The sequence below is a fragment of the Oncorhynchus clarkii genome, chromosome 31 (assembly GCF_045791955.1).
Source record: "Oncorhynchus clarkii lewisi isolate Uvic-CL-2024 chromosome 31, UVic_Ocla_1.0, whole genome shotgun sequence".
NCBI classification, from domain to species: Eukaryota; Metazoa; Chordata; class Actinopteri; order Salmoniformes; family Salmonidae; genus Oncorhynchus; species Oncorhynchus clarkii.
The window spans coordinates 10,350,182-10,375,431 of NC_092177.1; the positions used below are offsets into that span (position 1 = coordinate 10,350,182).

At 46.9% G+C, this 25,250-nt stretch overlaps 1 protein-coding gene across 1 annotated transcript in view; it reads left to right on the top strand.

Moving 5' to 3' along the window:
* The window catches only part of LOC139391019 (neuroligin-3-like), a 254,404-nt gene that overhangs the window by 92,435 nt on the left and 136,719 nt on the right, over positions 1 to 25,250 (top strand). Inside the window, exon 3 of the mRNA XM_071138484.1 lies at positions 6,718 to 6,741. Within this exon, the coding sequence (XP_070994585.1) occupies positions 6,718 to 6,741 (24 nt within the window). The remainder of the gene's footprint in view (positions 1 to 6,717; positions 6,742 to 25,250) is intronic.

A 25,250-nucleotide genomic window follows, 5' to 3' on the forward strand; every position in this document is an offset into this window, starting at 1 on the left:
CAGTGAGAGAGAGAGATGGAGAGAGAGAGACAATGATAGACAGTGAGAGACAGTGAGAGACAGTGAGAGATAGAGAGAGATAGAGAGAGAGAGACAGTGAGAGACAGTGAGAGACAGTGAGAGAGGTGGACAGTGAGAAATAGGGACAGTGAGAGAAAGAGACAGTGAGAGACAGCGAGAGACAGTGAGAGAGAGGTGGACAGTGAGCGAGAGAGAGAGACAGTGAGAGAGAGGTGGACAGTGAGAGATAGGGACAGTGAGAGAGAGAGATGGAGAGAGAGATGGTGAGATACAGTGAGACACAGTGAGAGATAGGGACAGTGAGAGAGAGAGATGGAGAGAGAGACAGACAGTAAGAGAAGGAGAGACATTTCCAACATTTCAATCAGTGAAAACAATATCCTGAGCAAAAGTCAAATTGGCTTTTTACCAAATGACCATTTGATAGACCACGTATAGACCCTGCACACCCTTATGGACAAACTAACTAAGTAATCAAAGAAAGGCAAAGTCTTCTCATGCTTTGTTGATTTCAAAAACATTTGTCTGACTATTTGGCATGAGGGTCTGCTATACAAATTGATGAAACATGGCGTTGGGGCGACATCATATGATCAAATCAATGTATACAAACAATAAGTGTGCAGTTCAAATTAATTAGAATTATGTGTAATTAAAAACACACATTTCTTTCCTCAAGGCCGTATATATCAATGAATTGGTGAGAACCATCTGCAGCACCCGGCCTCACCCTTCTGGATTCGGAAGTCAAATGTCTACTGTTTGCAGATTATCTGGTGCTTCTGTCCCCAACCAAGGAGGGCCTACAGCAGCACCTAGATCTTCTGCACAGATTCTGTCAGACCTGGGCCTTGACAGTAAATCTCAGTAAGACAAAAATAATGGTGTTCCAAAAAAGGTCCAGTAGCCAGAACAGCAAACACAAATTCTAGACACCGTTGCCCTAGAACACAGACAAATAATTATACCTTCCTCAGCCTAAACGTCAATACCACAGGTCAACTTCCACAAAGCTTTGAACGATCTAAGAGACAAGGCAAGAAAGGCCTTCTACGCCATCACGCCAAACTCAACCTAAAAAAAGCGCGACAGAGAGAGAGAACATGAAATTTGACATACCAATTAGGATCTGGCTAAAAATACTTGAATCAGTTATCAAGCCCATTGCCTATAATGGTTGGGAGGTTTGGTGTCCATTCACCAACCAATAATTCACAAAATGGGACAAACACCAAATTAAAAAATATATACTTTGTGTACAACGCAAAACCCCAAACAATGTATGCAGAGCAGAATTAGGACTATACCCACTAGTTATCAACATCCAGAAAAGAGCTGTTAAATTCTAACCTCCTGCCAAATGTATAACCAAATTAGAGACATATTTCTGACAGATCACACAAAGAATTTGAAAACAAATCAAACATTGATCAACTCCCATATCACTGCGAAATACCGCAGTGTCCAATCACAGCAGCAATATTTGTAACCCAACCAGTGCAGCACAAACAACATTATAAATACCACCTATCTTTTAATTTATTCATTAGGCCCTGATCTAGAGGCGGCAGGTAGCCTAGTGGTTAGAGTGTTGGGCCAGTAACCGAAAGGTTGCTGGATTAAAACCATGAGCTGGCAAGGTTAAAATCTGTCGTTCTGCCCCTGAAAAACGCAGTTAAACCACTGTTCCTAGGCCGTCATTGTAAATAAGAATTTGTTCTTAACCGACTTGCCTAGTTAAATAAAGGTTACATATTTTTTTTATTTCACATGACTGAGCATGGGCCCACCCACCTGGGAGCCAGCCCCACCCACTGGGGAGCTGGGCACAGCCAATCAGAATTAGTTTCCCCCACAAAAGGGCTTTATTGAACATTGAATTCTCTGGCTACAGCTCTGGTGGACATCCCTGCAGTCAGAATGTAGTCAGCACGTTCCCTCAAAACCTGAGACATCTGTGGCATTGTGTTGTGTGACAAAACTGCACATTTTAGAGTGGCCTTTTATTGTCCAACAGCACAAGGTGCACCTGTGTAATCAGCTTCTTGATATGCCACACAGGTCAGGTGGATGGATTATCTTGACAAGGAGAAATGCTCCCTAACAGGGATGTGAACAAATGTATGCACCATTTCTGGGATCTTTTATTTCGTCTCATGAAACATGGGACCAACACTTTACATGTTGCGTTTATATTTTTATTCAGTATACTTGCACATTGTTACAACACTGTTCATAGCCAATAATATAACATTCAAAATACCTATATTATTTTAAAAACTTTGTGAGTGTAATGTTTACTAATGTTTCCACTTGTTTATTTTCCTTTTGTTTATTATCTACTTCACTTGCTTTGGCAATGTAAACATATGTTTCCCATGCCAATAAAGCCCTTTGAATTGAAGAGAGAGAGAGAGGTCATAGAGAAATATACATTTTGAGAGAAGGAGAGAGAGAAGCCAAGGTCAGCAGTGCTAATGTGTAGGAGGCTGCCTACCTCGCTCCACTCCACCACTACAATATCACTACAACAGCCTGCTTCAGATGAGCTGGGTGGACGGGAGGAGAGGGGAGGGGTGGACGGGAGGAGAGGGGAGGGGTGGACGGGAGGAGAGGGGAGGGGTGGACGGGAGGAGAGGGAAGGGGTGGACGGGAGGAGAGGGAGAGGTGGGAGGGTGGATGGGAGAAGAGTTCAGGGGTGGGAGGGTGAACAGAAGGAGAGGGACGAGGTGGGAGTGTAAACTGGAAAAGGGGAGGTGTGGGAGGCTGGATGGGATTAGTGGGGAGAAGAGGGGAGGGTAGATGGGAGGAGAGGGGAGGGTAGATGGAAGGAGAGGGAGGGGTGGTCGGGTGGTCGGGAGAAGAGGGGAGGGGTAGGAGAAGAGGGGAGGGGTGGGAGGGAGAAGAAGGGAGGGGTGGGAGGGAGAAGAGGGGAGGGGTGTGAAGTTGGTCTGGAGAAGAAGGGAGGGGTGGGAGGGTAGACGGGAGGAGAGGGGAGGGGTTGGAGGGTGGTCGGGAGGAGAGGGGAGGCGTGGGAGGGTAGACGGGAGGAGAGGGGAGAGGTTGGAGGGTGGTCGGGAGGAGAGGGGAGGGGTGGGAAGGTGGACGGGAGGAGAGGTGAACTTGTAAGCATAACAAATTACTAGCTAGACATTTTACGACTTCTGGTGTATTCATAAATTCAATCTGAAGTGCCTGAGTATACTCTGGGCGTTCGTAAATTTAGAGCATTGTCAGATTGTCCGTTTGTAAATTCAGATCGTTTTGCTTTCGGAGCATTCAGAGCCACACTGGACCTTCTGGCCGGGGAGTAGTGTTGATCCGATCATTCTGAACTCACAATGGCAGTCAAGCACTCAAGCTAACTGGCTAACATTGGATAGCTACTTCCAGACACAAAGGAGAGAACACCTCACTCTTACTATTTAACTCGCCCTAGCAGAGTTGGTTAGGCTGTTTTCATGTTATCCAGAGCGTTGCTGACTGTAACTGTGCTGCTGGCAACAATTTAATCACGCATTTTTTGCCGACAACTGCCATATTCAACGAACGTTGAGCGTTAGTAAATTCATCAGTTGTCCGTGCTCTAGCACACTCAGACTAGTGCTCTGAAATCGGAGTAGATAGCCAGAACGAATTTATGAACGCACCCAAATTAAAAATGTCCAATGAGAACGCACACTTGGCTAAGAATTACGTGAATAATCAAGTCAATAAATGTTGGGTAGTTAGTTAGATTGCATGTAGTTAATATACTGGCAAGTTCGATGTATTAGTAGCCAACTAACGTTAGGTAGCTAGCTAACATTCCGGTACACACTGCTGTAATGATACGCTATGTGGTTCGTAAGGATAGCGTAACTAACATAACGTGCAACGTAACTTATTTGAAAAGTAATTACATTATTTCATTGCTCAACATTTCTTCACATTTGTCATAATTAGTTAAAGCAACGAATTTGCATCCCCTCTCGTCGGACTTCGACTGTTTTCAGAAAATGTTTTCAAATCTGAACATTTTGTGAAGCCACGCCCACTTTCTGAAGAATTGCATTTTGGGGCACAAAAATATTATCCACTGCTTGTATACTTCTTATTTTGGCGAATGTAGGAGGACATCCGGGAACTTTTGGCATACTATCTATATCCACACTATGACCAATAAGCATACTACATACTCAATATACATCACAAATAGTACCATTAGTGTGGTTAATTTGAGTATTCCATAGAGTTGTCCATAGACTGCTTGCAGTACCAGTCAAACACCTATTCATTCTAGGGGTTATTCTTTATTTTTACTATTTTCTACATTATATTATTTAAAGTAGCCACCACTTTGCCTTGATGACAGCTTTGCACACTCTTGGATTTCTCTCAACCAGCTTCATGAGGAATGCTTTTCCAACAGTCTAGTAGGAGTTCCACAAATATGCTGAGCACTTGTTGGCTGCTTTTCCTTCACTCTGCGGTCCAACTCATCCCAAACCATCTCAATTGAATTGAGGTCAGGTGATTGTGGAGGCCATGTCATCTGATTAAGCACCATCACTCTCCTTGGTCAAATAGCCCTTACGCAGCCTGGAGGTGTGTTTTGGGTCATTGTCCTGTTTAAAAACAAATGATAGTCCCACTAAGCGCAAACCAGATGGGATGGAGTATCGCTGCAGAATGCTGTGGTAGACATGGTGGTTGAGTGTGCCTTGAATTCTAACTAAATAACTGACAGTGTTACCAGCCCCATACCCTCACCTCTCCTCCTCCATGCTTCACGGTGGGAACCACACATACGGAGATCATCCGTTCACCTGCTCTGCGGCTCACAAAGATACGGCAGTTGGAGCCAAAAATCTCCAATTTGGACTCCAATCCAAAGGACAGATTTCCACCGGTCTAATGTCCATTGCTGTGTTTCTTGGCCCAAGCAAGTCTCTTCTTATTATTGGTGTCCTTTAGAAGTGGTTTCTTTCCAACAATTCGACCATGAAGGCCTGATTCACGGAGTCTTCTCTGAACAGTTGATGTTGAGATGTGTCTGTTACTCATGAAGCATTTACTGTTTCTTGTGAACTCTGTGAAGCATTTATTTGGGCTGCAATTTCTGAGGCTGGTAACTCTAAAGAACTAATCCTCTGCAGCAGAATTAACTATAGGTCTTCCTTTCCTGTGGTGGTCCTCATGAGAGCCAGTTTCATCATAGCTCTTGATGGTTTTTGGGACTGCACTTGAAAAAAAATTCAGTTCTTGAAATGTTCCGCATTGACTGACCTTCATGTCTTAAAGTAATGATGGACTGTCATTTCTCTTTGCTTATTTGAGCTGTTCTTGCCATAATATTGACTTGGTCTTTTACCAAATAGGGCTATCTTCTGTATACCACCCCTACCTTGTCAAAACACAACTGATTGGCTCAAACGCATTAAAAAGGAAAGAAATTCCATAAATTAACTTTTAAAAAGCCACACCTGTTAATTGAAATTAATTCCAGGTGAATACCTCATGAATCTGGTTGAGAGAATGCCAAGAGTGTGCAAAGCTGTCATCAAGGCAAAGGGTGGCTACGTTGACGAATCTCAAATATAAATATATTTAGATTTGTTTAACACTTTTTTGGTTACTACATGATTCCATATGTGTTATTTCATAGTTTTGATGTCTTCACTATTATGCTACAACGTAGAAAATAGTTTACAAAAATAAAGAAAAACCCTTGAATGAGTAGGTGTGTCCAAACTTTTGACTGGTACTGTACAGGGTAATTTTGTTATTTGGGTGAACTATCCCTATGAGGTGGGAGGGACAGGAAGTCGGAGGTGGGGAGAGCTGGTTGGATGTTAAGCGAGGTATAAATGTAGAGTGGGAGGGAGGAGATTGGCTGAATGGGGACAGGGTTGGAGGGAGGAGATTGGCTGAATGGGGACAGGGTTGCAGGGAGGAAATTGGCTGAATGTGGACAGGGTTGGAGGGAGGAGATTGACTGAATGTGGACAGGATTGGAGGGAGGAGATTGGCTGAATGGGGACAGGGTTGGAGGGAGGAGATTGGCTGAATGGGGACAGGGTTGGAGGGAGGAGATTGGCTGAATGGGGACAGGGTTGCAGTGAGGAGATTGGCTGAATGGGGACAGGATTGGAGGGAGGAGATTGGCTGAATGGGGACAGGGTTGGAGGGAGGAGATTGGCTGAATGGGGACAGGGTTGGAGTGAGGAGATTGGCTGAATGGGGACAGGATTGGAGGGAGGAGATTGGCTGAATGGGGACAGGGTTGGCGGGAGGAGATTGGCTGAATGGGGACAGGGTTGGAGTGAGGAGATTGGCTGAATGGGGACAGGATTGGAGGGAGGAGATTGGCTGAATGGGGACAGGGTTGGAGGGAGGAGATTGGCTGAATGGGGACAGGGTTGGAGGGAGGAGATTGGCTGAATGGGGACAGGGTTGGCGGGAGGAGATTGGCTGAATGGGGACAGGGTTGGAGTGAGGAGATTGGCTGAATGGGGACAGGATTGGAGGGAGGAGATTGGCTGAATGGGGACAGGGTTGGAGGGAGGAGATTGGCTGAATGGGGACAGGGTTGGAGAGGAGAAGTTTGAAAGTGGAGGGTTAAGGGAGGAGGTTTATGGTTGTATTTGGGGAGGTGGAGAACACCGGGGGAAAGGATAAGGTTGAGGTTGAATGTATGAACGAAGATGTTGGAAGGTAGATTGACTAAAGGGGGTCAAGGTGAGACGGTGTATGGGGACAGTTAGGAGGAGGAGATAGAGTGGGAGGTGGAAGTCTAGAGGTGGTGATGAGACAGGATGTGACAGGATGTTGTGACAGGATGTTGTGACAGGATGTTGTGACAGGATGTTGTGGCAGGATGTTGTGGCAGGATGTTGTGACAGGATGTTGTGACAGGATGTTGTGGCAGGATGTTGTGGCAGGATGTTGTGACAGGATGTTGTGGCAGGATGTGGGCGATAACAGGAGGAACTGAATAGGTGAGAGGTGGTAGAGAGGTGGGAGGTGTGAGTGTGGAGTTGGGTGGGCATGGGAGGAACATGCAGGGACACAGATTATTATTAAAATAGGAGAGGGGTGAGAATTATGCCTGCCTGACCGGGCTCCTGTTTTAGCTGAGAGAAAGAAGCTATTTGATGTGGCGATGTTGTATCTACTCCTTACAGAATGTAATGATATGAAGTTAAATAAATGCATCATGTCGAGACGAGGTCTTACTGCCAGTTAAAGACTCAAGGTTGGAGGTATTTCTATAGTTTCTTCTGTTGGATGCTGTCTTTGCTTTGGGTTGTAGGCCTGCTGTATGAAATCAACACTTTCAGGTTGTTGACTTGCCTTGATCAGAAGTGCGGTATTCATCTTTCTTTGTTTTGGTTGTGACCAGTCTTTTGTTTCAGTCTTTTAGCTGCTGGATTCTGTGTTTGTTGAGTTTCTACTAACCACCAGAGAGGATCACATGTATTTTCCCTGAACACTTATCACTGAGAGGAGTCGTGGAGGGAGGCTGGTCTACGTCCCAAATGGCACCCTATTCCCTATTTAGTACACTACTTTGGACCTGTACCCATAAGGCTCTGGTCAGAAGTAGTGCACTATAAAGGGAATAGGGTGCCATTTGGGACGCAGAACACTGCAGTTGATTTTTTTTGTTGTATTTTTTGTTGCCGGCAGCCATGTTGAATCCCCTCCTCAACAGTTGTGTATGTACCTCTTTACCAGCGGGGCTTTGGCTGAGATTACTGGGGAGAACACCGGGAGGGCTTTGGGACTCCCAGGCAGGAGAACAACTTCTAGGGATTTATCGTAAATATCATGCTGGTTTGAGCTGAGAGGGAAGGCAAGTGAAGGCTATATAGCTCCCGATTCTGTGTGTGTGTGTGTGCGTGTGCGTGTGTGTGTGCGTATTCAGAATGTTGAATTATATTGGAATGTCACGTTGGAACATTCATGTCTTCAGGTGTTCTCTGACATTCTCTCTGTGGAGCTGTCTGTCAAACAGACCACACACACACACACACACACACACACACACACACACGGTCGTCCGGACGTCTAGCTGGGATGCTACTCCTCCTATTATTAGCACCAAGATTCTTGTAGTTGACTTGAACTAGCAGCTTTCTTCTAGGTAACTGGATCAAATGGATGCCTCATCCTCCCATATGTCCATTAACAAACACAGACAAGGCACTGCATGTTACTCAGACATGAGTCAGAGAGTCACCTCTCACTCCAGCAACACATGTGTAGCAGCAGCCAAACAGCTGGACTCACTGTCTGAATGCTTCCCTGTATAGTGCACTACTGTTGACCAGGGCCCATGGGGTAGTGTACTATATAGGGACAGTAGGGTGCATATAGCACCCAGACAGTAGGGTGCTATATGGGCCCTGGTCAAAAGTAGTACACTATATAGGGAATATACAGACAGTAGGGTGCAATATAGGCCCTGGTCAAAAGTAGTATACTATATAGGGAATATACAGACAGTAGGGTGCTATATGGGCCCTGGTCAAATGTAGTGTACTATATAGGGAATATACAGACAGTAGGGTGCTATATAGGCCCTGGTCAAAGGTAGTATACTATATAGGGAATATACAGACAGTAGGGTGCTATATGGGCCCTGGTCAAAAGTAGTATACTATATAGGGAATAGGTTGCCATTTTTTACACAGTCCCATTCCAGGTGGGGAGATAGATGGGTATAGCATGTTGAATGCCTTTATACAGCTGAGGGAGTCTCTGTTCTTCTGTTTCTGTATTGGCTGGTGGCCCCATGCCGCGTGTCATATCCACTCTCTGGCCTCATGCTGTGGTGTTGACCTTCACTATGAACCCTGCTGTGGTGTTGACCTTCACTATGAACCCTGCTGTGTTGTTGACCTTCACTATGAACCCTGCTGTGGTGTTGACCTTCACGATGAACCCTGCTGTGGTGTTGACCTTCACTATGAACCCTGCTGTGTTGTTGACCTTCACTATGAACCCTGCTGTGGTGTTGACCTTCACTATGAACCCTGCTGTGGTGTTGACCTTCACTATGAACCCTGCTGTGGTGTTGACCTTCACTATGAACCCTGCTATGGTGTTGACCTTCACTATGCACCCTGCTGTGGTGTTGACCTTCACTATGCACCCTGCTGTGTTGTTGACCTTTACTATGAACCCTGCTGTGGTGTTGACCTTCACCATGAACCCTGCTGTGGTGTTGACCTTTACTGTGAACCCTGCTGTGGTGTTGACCTTTACTGTGAACCCTGCTGTGGTGTTGACCTTTACTATGAACCCTGCTGTGGTGTTGACCTTTACTGTGAACCCTGCTGTGGTGTTGACCTTCACTATGAACCCTGCTGTGGTGTTGACCTTCACTATGAACCCTGCTGTGGTGTTGACCTTTACTGTGAACCCTGCTGTGGTGTTGACCTTCACTATGAACCCTGCTGTGGTGTTGACCTTCACTATGAACCCTGCTGTGGTGTTGACCTTCACTATGAACCCTGCTGTGGTGTTGACCTTTACTGTGAACCCTGCTGTGGTGTTGACCTTTACTATTCTATTTGAGAGAGAGAGACTGAGAATGTCTGTCCAAAGCGTTGTGTTAATCAGTAGACAACTGTAATTTAGTTGAGTTTACATTTGAAATGCTTTACAATACGTAAAGGCAGGCGTTGGATTATATTGTAGGTTATACTGTTGCCTAACACCCTTGTTAGTATGGTTAGTAGGTACCCTATTCCCTTTATAGTGCACTTTATATATAACAGGGTGCCATTTGGTATGCACAGTACCCGTAATGAACACAAAGGGATCCACGAGGGCACATAATTGAAGCGCAAAGGTTCTGTATGTAATCAGAAAGAGTCAACGGTCTCGCTTGTCCGTACGATGCTTACTACGCATTATATTTCTCACAGAGGACACTGTGGATAGAGGGTTTCTCTCTCTCCACCCCCCCTCCCTCTCGCTCTCTCTCTCTAGCCCTCTCTCTCTCCCTCTCTCTCTCTCTCTCTCTCTCTCTCTCTCTCTCTCTACCCTCCTCTCTCTCACTCTCTCTCTCTAGCCCTCTCTCTCTCTCTCTCTCCTCTCTTGGTTGGTGAGCGGACCCCACACCTCACAACCGTAAAGGGCAATGGGCTCTATGGCTGATTCAAGTATTTTTAGCCAGATCCTAATTGGTATGTTGAAATTTATGTTCCTTTTGATGGCATAGAATGCCCTTCTTGCCTTGTCTCTCAGATCGTTCACAGCTTTGTGGAAGTTACCTGTGGCGCTGATATTTAGGCCAAGGTATGTATAGTTTTTTGTGTGCTCTAGGGCAACAGTGTCTAGATGGAATTTGTATTTGTGGTCCTGGCGACTGGACCTTTTTTGGAACACCATTATTTTGGTCTTACTGAGATTTACTGTCAGGGCCCAGGTCTGACAGAATCTGTGCAGAAGATCTAGGTGCTGCTGTAGGCCCTCCTTGGTTGGTGACAGAAGCAACAGATCATCAGCTAACAGTAGACATTTGACTTCGGATTCTAGCAGGGTGAGGCCGGGTGCTGCAGACTTTTCTAGTGCCCGCGCCAATTCGTTGATGTATATGTTGAAGAGGGTGGGGCTTAAGCTGCATCCCTCTCTCACCACACGACCCTGTGTGAAGAAATGTGTGTTTTTTGCCAATTTTAACCGCACACTTGTTGTTTGTGTACATGGATTTTATAATGTCGTATGTTTTACCCCCAACACCACTTCCCATCAATTTGTATAGCAGACCCTCATGCCAAATTGAGTCAAAGGCTTTTTTGAAATCAACAAAGAAGACTTGTTTTGGTTTGTTTGGTTGTCAATTAGGGTGTGCAGGGTGAATACATGGTCTGTTGTATGGTAATTTGGTAATCCCTCCCTTCATTCCTCCATCCCTCCCTTCAATCCTCCCTTCATTCCTCCCTTCATCCCTCCCTCCCTCTATCCCTCCCTGCCTCGATCCCTCTATCCCTTCCTCTATCTTTCCTTCCCTTCATCCCTCCCTCCCTCTATCCCTCCCTGCCTCGATCCTTCTATCCCTTCCTCTATCTCTCCCTCCCTTCATCCCTCCCTCCCTCTATCCCTCCCTGCCTCTATCCCTCTATCCCTTCCTCTATCTCTCCCTCCCTTCATCCCTCCCTCCCTCTATCCCTCCCTGCCTCCCTCACTCCCTCCCTTCCTTCATTCCTCCCTCCCTTCATTCCTCCTCCCTCCTTTCATTCCCCCTCCCTCCCTCCCTCCCTCCCTCCCTCCCTCCCTTCCTTCCTTCCTTCCTTCCTTCCTTCCTTCCTTCCTTCCTTCCTCCCTCCCTCCCTCCCTCCCTCCCTCCCTCCCTCCCTCCCTCCCTCCCTCCCTTCATTCCTCCATCCCTTCATTCCTCCCTCCCTCCCTTCATTCCTCCCCCCTCCCTTCATTCCTCTATCCCTCCCTGCCTCTATCCCTCTATCCCTCCCTCCCTCCCTCCCTCCCTCCCTTCCTTCCTTCCTTCCTTCCTTCCTTCCTTCCTTCCTTCCTTCCTTCCTTCCTTCATTAATTCATTAATTCCTCCCTCCCTCCCTTCATTCCTCCCTCCCTTCATTCCTCCCTCCCTCCTTCCCTCCCTAATAAGAAGTAATCCACAGGCTCTACCGATGGGCTCAGATATACCACTCTTTGTAATACCATTACCAATACTAACATTAATACAAGTGAGTCAGATTGTATGTTTGCACAACAGTGACTGACTCTGTGAACTGTAAAATAGAAGTGAACGTTGTTGCATTATTCAACACTATGGTATATGTATTTAAATGCATTTGGTAAGTGAATGTATGTAGTTTGTCAAGGTGTTTATGTTTGTAATGGAAATGAAATGTTTAGTTGATACTCACAGCTAATTGATAGTGCTTTAGGTTCGTACACAGTTTATGTGGGAGGTTGTTTGTGGGCCTGTCAGAAGCCCTAACAGCTCTGTAGTCTGCATTACAAGTGGAGAAAGCCAGAGGACAAATTACAAATGCTTTCGCCCTGCAGAATTTTTCATCATTAAAAATAAAAGTCAGAACGCCGTTCAGAATTACAAACGGGTGAAATTGCGAGTGCACTGTTTTTTTGGTGTGCCCCTGTCTGAATCAATTGAGAGAAACGGCATGATATTTGATGGTCTGTGTGCTTCAATTATTAGACAAATATTATGGCTGGGCTAAGGCAGGGGGTACTCTAGTGGAATTCCAATACTGTGGGGATCCAATTTGTATTGCCGCTGGTCCTTCATGTGCGCTCTCACCCACGGACACATGCAAACACACACACACACACACACACACACACACACACACACACACACACACACACACACACACACGTGTCCTTCAGGGCCTGGAGAAGGGCATCCAACTCAATAACTCAATTTTTAACAATTAGCCCCTGACATGTCTGCTACAAAACAGATAGAGAGGGCTCAAGTGGATAATATCTTCAAAGTATCCCCCGATTTGTGGTTTGCTTGGCTAGCCCAGAAACCACTGCAGCTATCTAGGAGCTATCCCTCCATCCCTCCCTCTCTCCATCCCGTTCTCATCCCTCCCTCTATCCCTCATCCCTCCATCCCTCTATCACAACTTCGATCCTTCTCCTCCTCCCTCCTTCTATCCCTCCCTCCATCCCTCTCTCCATCCCTCTCTCCATCCCACCCTCTATCCCTCTATTCATCCCTCTATCCCTCCATCCCTCCCTCCCTTTATCACTCCTTCTATCCTTCCCTCCATCCCTCCCTCTATCCCTTTATCCCTCCCTCTCTCCATCCCTCCCTCTATCACTCCTTCTAACCCTCCCTCCCTCTATCCCTCCCTCCATCCATCCCTCCCTCTATCCTCCCTCCCTCCCTCCTTCTATCCCTCCCTCCCTCCCTCCATCCCTCCCTACCCCATCCCTCCCTCCCTCCCCCATCCCTCCCTCTCTTCCTCCCTCTATCCCTCCCTATATCCCTCCCTCCATCCCTCCCTCTCTCTATCCCTCCCTCCCTCTATCCCTCATCCCTCCCCCCATCCCTCCATCCCTCCCTCTCCCATCCCTCCCTCCCCCCATCCCTCCCTCCCTCCAGCCCTCCCCTATCCCTCCCTCCCTCCCTCTATCCTCCCTCCCTCCCTCCCTCCATCCCTCCCTACCCCATCCCTCCCTCCCCCATCCCTCCCTCTATTCCTCCCTCTATCCCTCCCTATATCCCTCCCTCCCTTCCTCCCTCTCTCTATCCCTCCCTCCCTCTATCCCTCATCCCTCTCCCCATCCCTCCATCCCTCCCTCCCCCATCCCTCCCTCCCTCCCCCCATCCCTCCCTCCCTCCAGCCCTCCCCTATCCCTCCCTCCCTCTATCCCTCTCCCCATCCCTCCATCCCTCCCTCCCCCATCCCTCCCTCCCTCCCCCCATCCCTCCCTCTCTCTATCCCTCCCTCCCTCTATCCCTCATCCCTCCCCCCATCCCTCCATCCCTCCCTCTCCCATCCCTCCCTCCCCCCATCCCTCCCTCCCTCCAGCCCTCCCCTATCCCTCCCTCCCTCCCTCTATCCTCCCTCCCTCCTTCTATCCCTCCCTCTCCCATCCCTCCCTCCCCCCATCCCTCCCTCCCTCCAGCCCTCCCCTATCCCTCCCTCCCTCCCTCTATCCTCCCTCCCTCCCTCCTTCTATCCCTCCCTCCATCCCTCCCTACCCCATCCCTCCCTCCCCCATCCCTCCCTCTATTCCTCCCTCTATCCCTCCCTATATCCCTCCCTCCATCCCTCCCTCTCTCTATCCCTCCCTCCCTCTATCCCTCATCCCTCTCCCCATCCCTCCATCCCTCCCTCCCCCATCCCTCCCTCCCTCCCCCCATCCCTCCCTCCCTCCAGCCCTCCCCTATCCCTCCCTCCCTCTATCCCTCTCCCCATCCCTCCATCCCTCCCTCCCCCATCCCTCCCTCCCTCCCCCCATCCCTCCCTCCCTCTATCCCTCCCTCCCTCCATCCCTCCCTCCCTCTATCCCTCCATCCCTCCCTCCCTCTATCCCTCCATCCCTCCCTCCCTCTATCCCTCTATCCCTCCCTCCCTCCATCCCTCCCTCTATCCCTCCCTCCCTCCATCCCTCCCTCCCTCTATCCCTCCATCCCTCCCTCCCTCCATCCCTCCCCATCCCTTTGGGCTAGCCCAGAAACCACTGCAACTATCAAGGACCTGGGTTCAAATACCAGTTTCAAATCTTTGAAAAATACTTTCCGCATTTGCTTTTTAGCTTGCCTGGAGTGCCAGTCCAGATGGGTTTGCAGTTTTGCAACTATTAAGCTCCAACCACCACAGCTAAAGCATTTCAAATGATTTCAAATAGTTGAACCCAGGTCTGCCAAATAAAAAAGTTAATGCAAGGTTCATTTCCAGAATGGTGCTGTGAAGTTTTAGGGAAGCAGCTAGTCAAAATGTATATGGAAGGTTGAGTCTCAGAATGGTGCTGTGTTGTGATCAGGGACCATCTAGTTTATTCTTTGTCACATAATAATGAACATGTCCTGTGGCTTCAGGATTATTTTCCTGCTGTGAGAAACTGGTCAAATGAAGATACCACAACACAGTATGTATTGTATGTGGTGGAGACTCAGAGGAATAAGACCTTGCAGCCCAGGGCCGACCTTCAACACTGCCACCTGACGTAATTAGATTGGCCAGGAAGAAGAGAGGTTTAAAAACCTACACTAGTCCATCGCCTCTCTCTCTCTCTCACTCTCTCTCTCTCTCTCTCTCTCTCTCTCTCTCTCTCTCTCTCTCTCTCTCCTCTTCACTTTCAGAGGGAATAGGGTTGGGAATGTGTTTGTCTCTCTCTCTCTCTCTCTCTCTCTCTCTCTCTCTCTCTCTCTCTCTCTCTCTCTCTCTTCACTTTCAGAGGGAATAGGGTTGGGAATGTGTTTGTTGGGGGTGGGGGAATGTACGTGCTTGTGAGTGCCTGTGTGTGAGCCATATCAAAAAGAGAGGCTCCACTGCTTCAGTGATGGAGAGGCACAGGGTGATGGTGTGGAGTCACCTGCCCAGGGGATGAGCTCCCCTACCTAGGGGAAATGAGCGTTGAGACTGCGTCTGGCGGGGAACCTCCGCTGGGTCTCTGCTGGGTCCAGACAGGGCTGAGTGCTGCTACACACACACACACACACTGTAAAGAGGTCACTCTGTCGTGCTCAGAGCCCCAGAGGCGGGAGACAACAATTAGAAAGCCCTGTTTCTGGGCCAGTGGAGCACAGTTAAAGTCCTTCAGAGGCATCTCTGGGTCTGAGGCTCCAAAGGCACCCTATTCCCTACATTATGCACTACTTATTGATCAGGCTTTTGACCAAAGAGAGAGAGAGAGAGAAAGAAAAAGAGAGTAGTGCTCCATATAGGGAATAGGGAGCCACTTGGGAAGCAGACATTTTGTATCACGGTGTGAAGAAGAAATGTGTGTGACTCCAGTGTGTGACTCTTGCGGTTTTAATATTTCCCACATTCATAAACAATATCCACAACCGATCGCCATTGTAGCAATCATAGCACCGATCCTTTACCGCACAGCCACCGGACCCGGTGACAATGATCCATAGCATGGTATCATATGTTCAGCTGTAACACTGTATGTACAGCCCAAAGCAACACAGTAAGAATCGGCCACAATGTTGAATGACAGTAAATGATATCAGGCCTACAGTAGACCTACATGGCTGCGTTTAGACAGGCAATCCAATTCTGATCTTTTTGTTCACTAATTGGTCCTTTGACCAATCAGAGTTCGCTCTGAAAAACGAGCTGATGTGAATGGTCAACATACCAATTAGTGGAGGAATTGGGCTGCCTGTGTAAATGCAGCCTATCAGTCTCATTCTGATTCAGTCTCATTCTAAAATCCCCTTGTTTTCTGGTCAGGAAACAACTCCTGGCTCTACCTATCAAGCTTCCCAGTGTTTATTTCCTCATTCAGACTACCTATAAAGCTTCCCGGTGTTTATTTCCTCATTCAAACTACCTATAAAGCTTTCCAGTGTTGATTTCCTCATTCAGACTACCTATAAAGCTTTCCAGTGTTTATTTCCTCATTCAGACTACCTATAAAGCTTTCCAGTGTTGATTTCCTCATTCAGACTACCTATAAAGCTCCAGTGTTTATTTCCTCATTCAGACTACCTATAAAGCTTTCCAGTGATAATTTCCTCATCCAGACTAAATTGCTCTACATCATATGTGCATCTTGCAGAGCCGTGCTATAAAGTTGTTAATCTAGCAATAAACAAGTTAACTAGGCTTGACAGATATGAACCAGAATGGACATGGGTTCCTGAGTGGACACGGATCATATTAGTGAAGGTGATGGAAACATTAATCATGCCAACCAACTGGCAATCAGACCCTGAATGCATCCCAAATGGCACCCTATTCCCTATAAAGTGTTTTACTTTTGAGAAGCGCTTTAAGGGCCCTGGTCAAAAGTAGTGCACTATTATAGGGAATAGGGTGCCATTTGGCAATCAGACCTTATCTCATGCTTCATTTATCCCATAGGTAATCAGTGGTCCCAATCATATCCAAGGTGGCAGAAAAGCTGGTGGCCAACCGACTAATAGCCCACCTAATCTCAGGTCACTTTCCTCTCCATCCAATGCAGTTTGTTTTCAAGACGTAAACTTGACGAAGGTGGAGTTGTGGGAGCTGTTTTCCAGGATTCGAAGAAAGCGTTTGACACAGTGAACCACAATGTGCTGCTATCCTCAACCCACAACATATCAGAATCCTGTCTGACCAAAATAATACAATGCACCAACATCAAACTGTCAAAATCCTCTGACTGGGGTCCCTCAAGGGTCCATTATGGGCCCACTTTTATTAAGTATATACATAAATGACCTGCCCTCTGTATGGCCCCAGATCAAAATGCAGATGAGGGCAAATGACACAGTCTTCTATGTCCATGCCAAGACAAAGCAACAGCCTGCCCGTAAACGTACAGCAGCAATGACTTGTTGGACTAGTCATGTCTAACATTGAACTTTAAAAAAAAAACTGTCTGCATGTATTTCTCCATCAGGAACAGCGAGACCCATCAACCTGAGGAAACTGCAAAAGGGACAGAGGATCGAGGTGCATAATTATTCACTCTGACATGTCCTTCAAAAAAACAAATACCATTTGTTTTTATGGAACAGTCAAACGCAACCTGGTAAATGTATCAGAAACCAAATGTCAACGGATGCTTCTAAGCTGTACATGTACTCAATGATTTTGTCCCATCTCTCATACCGTGTCACAACCTGTCCACAAGCAGTGGTGGAAAAAGTACCCAACTGTCATACTAGAGTAAAACTAAAGATACCTTAATAGAAAATGACTCATGTAAAAGTGAAAGTCACCCAGTAAAATACTACTAGAGTAAAAATGATTTGATTTTAAATATACTTCAGTATCACAGTCTTTCTATTAAGCAAACCATACCACACTTTCTAGTTTTTATTTATTTAAGGAGCCACTCAGAAATCATTTACAAACGAAGCATTTGTGTTTTAAGTTCCTCGGCATACACATCACAGACAAACTGAATTGGTCCACTCACACAGACAGCATCGTGAAGAAGGCGCAGCAGCGCCTCTTCAACCTCAGGAGGCTGAAGAAATTCGGCTTGTCACCAAAAGCACTCACAAACTTCTACAGATGCACAATCGAGAGCATCCTGGCGGGCTGTATCACCGCCTGGTACGGCAACTGCTCCGCCCTCAACCGTAAGGCTCTCCAGAGGGTAGTGAGGTCTGCACAACGCATCACCGGGGGCAAACTACCTGCCCTCCAGGACACCTACACCACCCGATGTCACGATGTCACAGGAAGGCCATAAAGATCATCAAGGACATCAACCACCCGAGCCACTGCCTGTTCACCCCGCTATCATCCAGAAGGCGAGGTCAGTACAGGTGCATCAAAGCTGGGACCGAGAGACTGAAAAACAGCTTCTATCTCAAGGCCATCAGACTGTTAAACAGCCACCACTAACACTGAGTGGCTGCTGCCAACACACTGACACTGACTCAACTCCAGCCACTTTAATAATGGGAATTGATGGGAAATGATGTAAATATATCACTAGCCACTTTAAACAATGCTACCTTAAATAATGTTACTTACCCTACATTATTCATCTCATATGCATACGTATATACTGTACTCTATATCATCGACTGTATCCTTATGTAATACATGTATCACTAGCCACTTTAAACTATGCCACTTTGTTTACATACTCATCTCATTTGTACATACTGTACTCGATACCATCTACTGTATCTTGCCTATGCTGCTCTGTACCATCACTCATTCATATATCCTTATGTACATATTCTTTATCCCCTTACACTGTGTACAAGACAGTAGTTTTGGAATTGTTAGTTAGATTACTTGTTATTACTGCATTGTCGGAACTAGAAGCACAAGCATTTCGCTACACTCGCATTAACATCTGCTAACCATGTGTATGTGACAAATAAATTTGATTTGATTTGATTTTGATTTGATTTGATTTGATAGTGAGTCCGCCAGATCAGAGGCAGTAGAGATGACCAGGGATGTTCTCTGTTTAGTGAGTCTACCAGATCAGAGGCAGTAGTGATGACCAGGGATGTTCTCTGTTTAGTGAGTCCTCCAGATCAGAGGCAGTAGGGATGTTCTCTGTTTAGTGAGTCTACCAGATCAGAGGCAGTAGTGATGGCCAGGGATGTTCTCTGTTTAGTGAGTCTACCAGATCAGAAGCAGTAGGGATGACCAGGGATGTTCTCTGTTTAGTGAGTCCTCCAGATCAGAGGCAGTAGGGGTGACCAGGGATGTTCTCTGTTTAGTGAGTCCTCCAGATCAGAGGCAGTAGGGATGACCAGGGATGTTCTCTGTTTAGTGAGTCCACCAGATCAGAGGCAGTAGAGATGACCAGTGATGTTCTCTGTTTAGTGAGTCCACCAGATCAGAGGCAGTAGGGATGACCAGGGATGTTCTCTGTTTAGTGAGTCCTCCAGATCAGAGGTAGTAGGGATGACCATGGCTGTTCTCTGTTTAGTGAGTCCTCCAGATCAGAGGCAGTAGAGATGACCAGTGATGTTCTCTGTTTAGTGAGTCCACCAGATCAGAGGCAGTAGGGATGACCAGTGATGTTCTCTGTTTAGTGAGTCCACCAGATCAGAGGCAGTAGAGATGACCAGGGATGTTCTCTGTTTAGTGAGTCCACCAGATCAGAGGCAGTAGAGATGACCAGGGATGTTCTCTGTTTAGTGAGTCCACCAGATCAGAGGCAGTAGAGATGACCAGGGATGTTCTCTGTTTAGTGAGTCCACCAGATCAGAGGCAGTAGGGATGACCAGGGATGTTCTCTGTTTAGTGAGTCCTCCAGATCAGAGGCAGTAGAGATGACCAGGGATGTTCTCTGTTTAGTGAGTCCTCCAGATCAGAGGCAGTAGAGATGACCAGGGATGTTCTCTGTTTAGTGAGTCCACCAGATCAGAGGCAGTAGGGATGACCAGGGATGTTCTCTGTTTAGTGAGTCCTCCAGATCAGAGGCAGTAGGGATGACCAGGGATGTTCTCTGTTTAGTGAGTCCTCCAGATCAGAGGCAGTAGAGATGGCCAGGGATGTTCTCTGTTTAGTGAGTCCTCCAGATCAGAGGCAGTAGAGATGGCCAGGGATGTTCTCTGTTTAGTGAGTCCTCCAGATCAGAGGCAGTAGTGATGACCAGGGATGTTCTCTGTTTAGTGAGTCCTCCAGATCAGAGGAAGTAGGGATGACCAGGGATGTTCTCTGTTTAGTGAGTCCACCAGATCAGAGGAAGTAGGGATGACCAGGGATGTTCTCTGTTTAGTGAGTCCTCCAGATCAGAGGCAGTAGGGATGACCAGGGATGTTCTCTGTTTAGTGAGTCCGCCAGATCAGAGACAGTAGGGAAGACCAGGGATGTTCTCTTGATAAGTAGGTGAATTGGACCATTGTTCTACATTCAATATGTAATGAGTACTTTGGGAGTCTGGGAAAATGAGTAAAAAGTACATCATTTTAATTTAGAATGTAGCAAAGTAAAAGTAGTAAAAAATACAAGTAGTAAATTAATGTACATTGTGAGAGAGTGCAGTACCTTTGCTAGTTTCATGGCAAACCTAAAAAAGTAGCACAAGGATAACTGTCAAAACTGACTCATAAGATATCACATACTGTAGGACCAAGAGACATTTAAACTCTCCCTATCCCAGTCTGTTGTCCCCACATGCTTCAAGATGTCCACCATTATTCCTGCAACCAAGAAAGTGAAGGTAACTCAACTAAATGGCTATCGCCCAGTAGCACTCACTTCTTTCATCATGAAGTGCTTTGAGAGACTAGTCAAGGACCATATCACCTCCATCCTACCTGTTACCCTAGACCCGGCAGACCACCCCAACAGATCCAAGGATGACGCAGCCGCCAGCGCACTGCACACTGACCTATCCCATCTGGATAAGAGGAATACCTATCTAAGAATGTTCTACATTGACCACAGCTCAGCGTTCAACACCATAGTGCCCTCTAAACTCATCACTATTATCGGGGGCCTGGTGTGAACCCCGCCCTGTGCAACTGGGTCTTCCTGACGGGCCGACCCCGGGGGGAGGGGGGGGGGTCCACGCTGATCCTCAACATGGGGGCCCCACTGCGTGGTCTCCAACTCAATCATTATGTTTGCTGATGACACAACAGTGATTAGCCTGATTACCAACAATGACAAGCCTACAGGGAGGAGGTGAGGGCCCTGGCGGAGTGGTGTCAGGAAAATAACCTCTCCCTCAACGTCAACAAAACTAAGGTGCTGATCATGGACTTCAGGAGACCGCAGAGAGAGCACGCCCTCATTCACATCGACGGGACCGCAGTGGAGAGGGTGAAAAGCTTTAAGTTCCTCGGCGTACATATCACTGACATCCTGAAATGGTCCGTTCACACAGACAGTCTGGTGAAGAAGGAGCTCTCCAACCTCAGGAGGCTGAGGAATTCAGCTTTGACCCCTAAGACCCTCACTAACTTTTACAGATGCATCCTGTTGAGCTATGTCCCCGCCTGGTACGGCAACCGCACCGTTCACAACCGCAGGGCACTACAGAGGGTGATGCGGTCAGCCCAACGTGTTACCGGGGGAGCACACTGCCTGACCTCCAGGACAACTACAGCACCCCGTGTCACAGGTATTCCAAGAAGATCATCAAGGACCTCAGCCGCCCGAGTCACGTCCTGTTCACCCTGATACCATCTAGAAGATCATCAAGGACCTCATCCACCTGAGTCACGTCCTTTTCACCCTGATACCATCTAGAAGATCATCAGGGACCTCAGTCACCTGAGTCACGTTCTGTTCACCCTGATACCATCTAGAAGATCATCAAGGACCTCAGCCACCTGAGTCACGTCCTGTTCACCCTGATACCATCTAGAAGATCATCAAGTCACCTGAGTCACGACCTGTTCACCCTGATACCATCTAGAAGATCATCAAGGACCTCAGCCACCTGAGTCACGTCCTGTTCACCCTGATACCATCTAGAAGATCATCAAGGACCTCAGCCACCTGAGTCACGTCCTGTTCACCCTGATACCATCTAGAAGATCATCAGGGACCTCACCCACCTGAGTCACGTCCTGTTCACCCTGATACCATCAAGAAGATCATCAGGGACCTCACCCACCTGAGTCACGTCCTGTTCACCCTGATACCATCTAGAAGATCATCAGGGACCTCACCCACCCGAGTCACGTCCTGTTCACCCTGATACCATCTAGAAGATCATCAAGGACCTCAGCCACCCGAGTCACGACCTGTTCACCCTGATACCATCTAGAAGATCATCAGGGACCTCAGCCACCCGAGTCACGTCCTGTTCACCCTGATACCATCTAGAAGATCATCAGGGACCTCACCCACCTGAGTCACGTCCTGTTCACCCTGATACCATCTAGAAGATCATCAAGGACCTCAGCCACCTGAGTCACGTCCTGTTCACCCTGATACCATCTAGAAGATCATCAAGGACCTCAGCCACCCGAGTCACGACCTGTTCACCCTGATACCATCTAGAAGATCATCAGGGACCTCACCCACCTGAGTCACGTCCTGTTCACCCTGATACCATCTAGTAGGTGGAGACAGTACAGGAGCATCAAAGCTGGGACCGAGAGACTGAAAAACAGCTTTTATCTCCAGGCCAATAGACTGTTCAACACCACTAGCCAGCCTCCGCCCAGTACCTCTGCCCTGAACCTTAGTCACTGTTACTAGCCGGCTACCACCTAGTACCACCTAGCCCTGCAACTTAGAGACTGCTGCCCTATAGACGTAGTCATTGAACACTGGTCACTTTAATAATGTTTACATACATATTTACTTATATAACTATAAGCACCTTTTCTATTCATATACTGTCTATACTGTCTAAACACACCACTATATTGGAACTAGAAACATGAGCATATCGCTGCGACAACATCTGTATATGTGTACGTGACCAATAACATTTGATTTGATTTGAACTATGATCATTATATTGTCTATTGTTGTATATTTAGATGTTGTTTGTTTTTTCTACCCCTTTTTCTCCCCAATTTTGTGGTATCCAATTGTTTTAGTAGCTACTATCTTGTCTCATCACTACAACTCCCGTATGGGCTCGGGAGAGACGAAGGTTGAAAGTCACGCGTCCTCCGATACACAACCCAACCAAGCCGCACTGCTTCTTAACACAGCGCGCATCCAACCCGGAAGCCAGCCGCACCAATGTGTCGGAGGAAACACCGTGCACCTGGCAACCTTGGTTAGCGCGCACTGCGCCCGGCCCGCCACAGGAGTCGCTGGTGCGCGCTGAGACAAGGACATCCCTACCGGCCAAGCCCTCCCTAACCCGGACGACGCTGGGCCAATTGTGCGTCGCCCCACGGACCTCCCGGTCGCGGCCGGTTACGACAGAGCCTGGGCGCGAACCCAGAGTCTCTGATGGCACAACTGGCGCTGCAGTACAGCGCCCTTAACCACTGCGCCACCCGGGAGGCCCCAATTATCCTAGATGTTATTTTTTAATCTAAATATTTGAATAGGGTGTTATATTGTAATGTTGTATTGATGTTGATTGTCTTCGGCCCTGGGACTACAGATGAAACACTTCTCATGACGGATGATCAACCGCTGACTGTAGGGATTTTACCAGAATGAATTTGCATTTTAAAGCAATACCCCATTTACATTGACTAACAATACCACTGTGGTCAATATCCCGATGGTAATACCCTGCAATTGGGGAGAAATTTAAAGAAAACTCTTTAATGTTTTTACAAAGACATACAGGGAAATGTTTAATACACTTCAAGATTTGTTGAATATTGACTTTCCTATCTGGTGCAGTAGCATTTGACGTGTTTTAGATAGGACACACACACACACATTATTAGGGCTAGGACATGCACGCACACACACTCACTCACACCACACACACTCACACACGCACACACTTACACCCCCCCCCCCCCCCACACACACACACACGCAATCTGTGTTAGATAGCAGATGCACACACAAACACACACACACTGTATTAGATCAGAGACACGCACACACACACACACACACACACACACACACACACACACACACACACACACACACACACACACACACACACACACACACACACACTGTATTAGATCAGAGACACGCACACACACACACACACACACACACACACACACACACACACACACACACACACACACACACACACACACACACACACACACACACTGTATTAGATCAGAGACACACACACACACACACACACACACACACACACACACACACACACACACACACACACACACACACACACTGTATTAGATCAGAGACACGCACACACACACACACACACACACACACACACACACACACAAACAAACAATACAAACACACACTCTATTACAGTTTTTTACAATCCCTTTGGCACTAATTTCAGAACCTTGTGGTCATTTTTCAAAACTCTAGACACAAAACTCAAAACGGTCATCACTTGAAACGCAGGCTGTCCAATGTTCAAAACATTCAAACATTCATATCTTTAAAGAAACCTTGTACTGGCAGAATCATTGGGTCATATAACTAATTTATCATGAAATACCATAGTAATAACATTCATTTAGATCACCCACACACAAGATACCAATAGTTTCACTGTGTAGTTGTTCGTTCAATCATTAGATATTGTTGTACAAAATATGTGAAACAGGTTTCATTATGGTACTACACGTAAATACATCACTGTAAAAGGACTAGTAGAGAGAATACTACAGACACAGTGGAATCATTGGACAAAATATAAAATTAATTGATGAAATACAATAAAATCCCTCATAGGTTTCTTTGAATCAAAGCAAATGTAATTAGCTACAAAAAAAGAAAAAAACTACAATAAAACATCAACTGTTCCTCACCTGGCTTACTGTAAAACATCAACTGCGGTGTTCCTCACCTGGCTTACTGTAAAACATCAACTGCGGTGTTCCTCACCTGGCTTACTGTAAAACATCAACTGCGGTGTTCCTCACCTGGCTTACTGTAAAACATCACTGCAGTGTTCCTCACCTGGCTTACTGTAAAACATCACTGCAGTGTTCCTCACCTGGCTTACTGTAAAACATCCCTGCAGTGTTCCTCACCTGGCTTACTGTAAAACATCAACTGCGGTGTTCCTCACCTGGCTTACTGTAAAACATCCCTGCAGTGTTCCTCACCTGACTTACTGTAAAACATCAACTGCGGTGTTCCTCACCTGGCTTACTGTAAAACATCAACTGCAGTGTTCCTCACCCGGCTTACTGTAAAAAACTAAACAAAGGATTGAATACTGTACTTCTATATTTCCATCAACCCTGTCTTGTGGATTTGGCCACAGGTTCTCATCCACATCACAATAGATGTTTTCATTAACCAAACATCTTGGGAAGAATCTTCAGGGCATGGCGAATACAGGCCTGACACTGGTCTGCTGTGATGTCATTGAATGCCTCATCCATAGCCTGGAGAAGGGTGGCTTGTTCTTGAGGGCGCCTATCATAACTTCCACCTCCATGTGGAGAAACATTCTTAATTTGGGTTTTAGGAAAGGAGAGTATGGGGGTAAGTACAGGGTGGTAAATTGTGGATGGGCCTGAAACCATGCTTGCACCA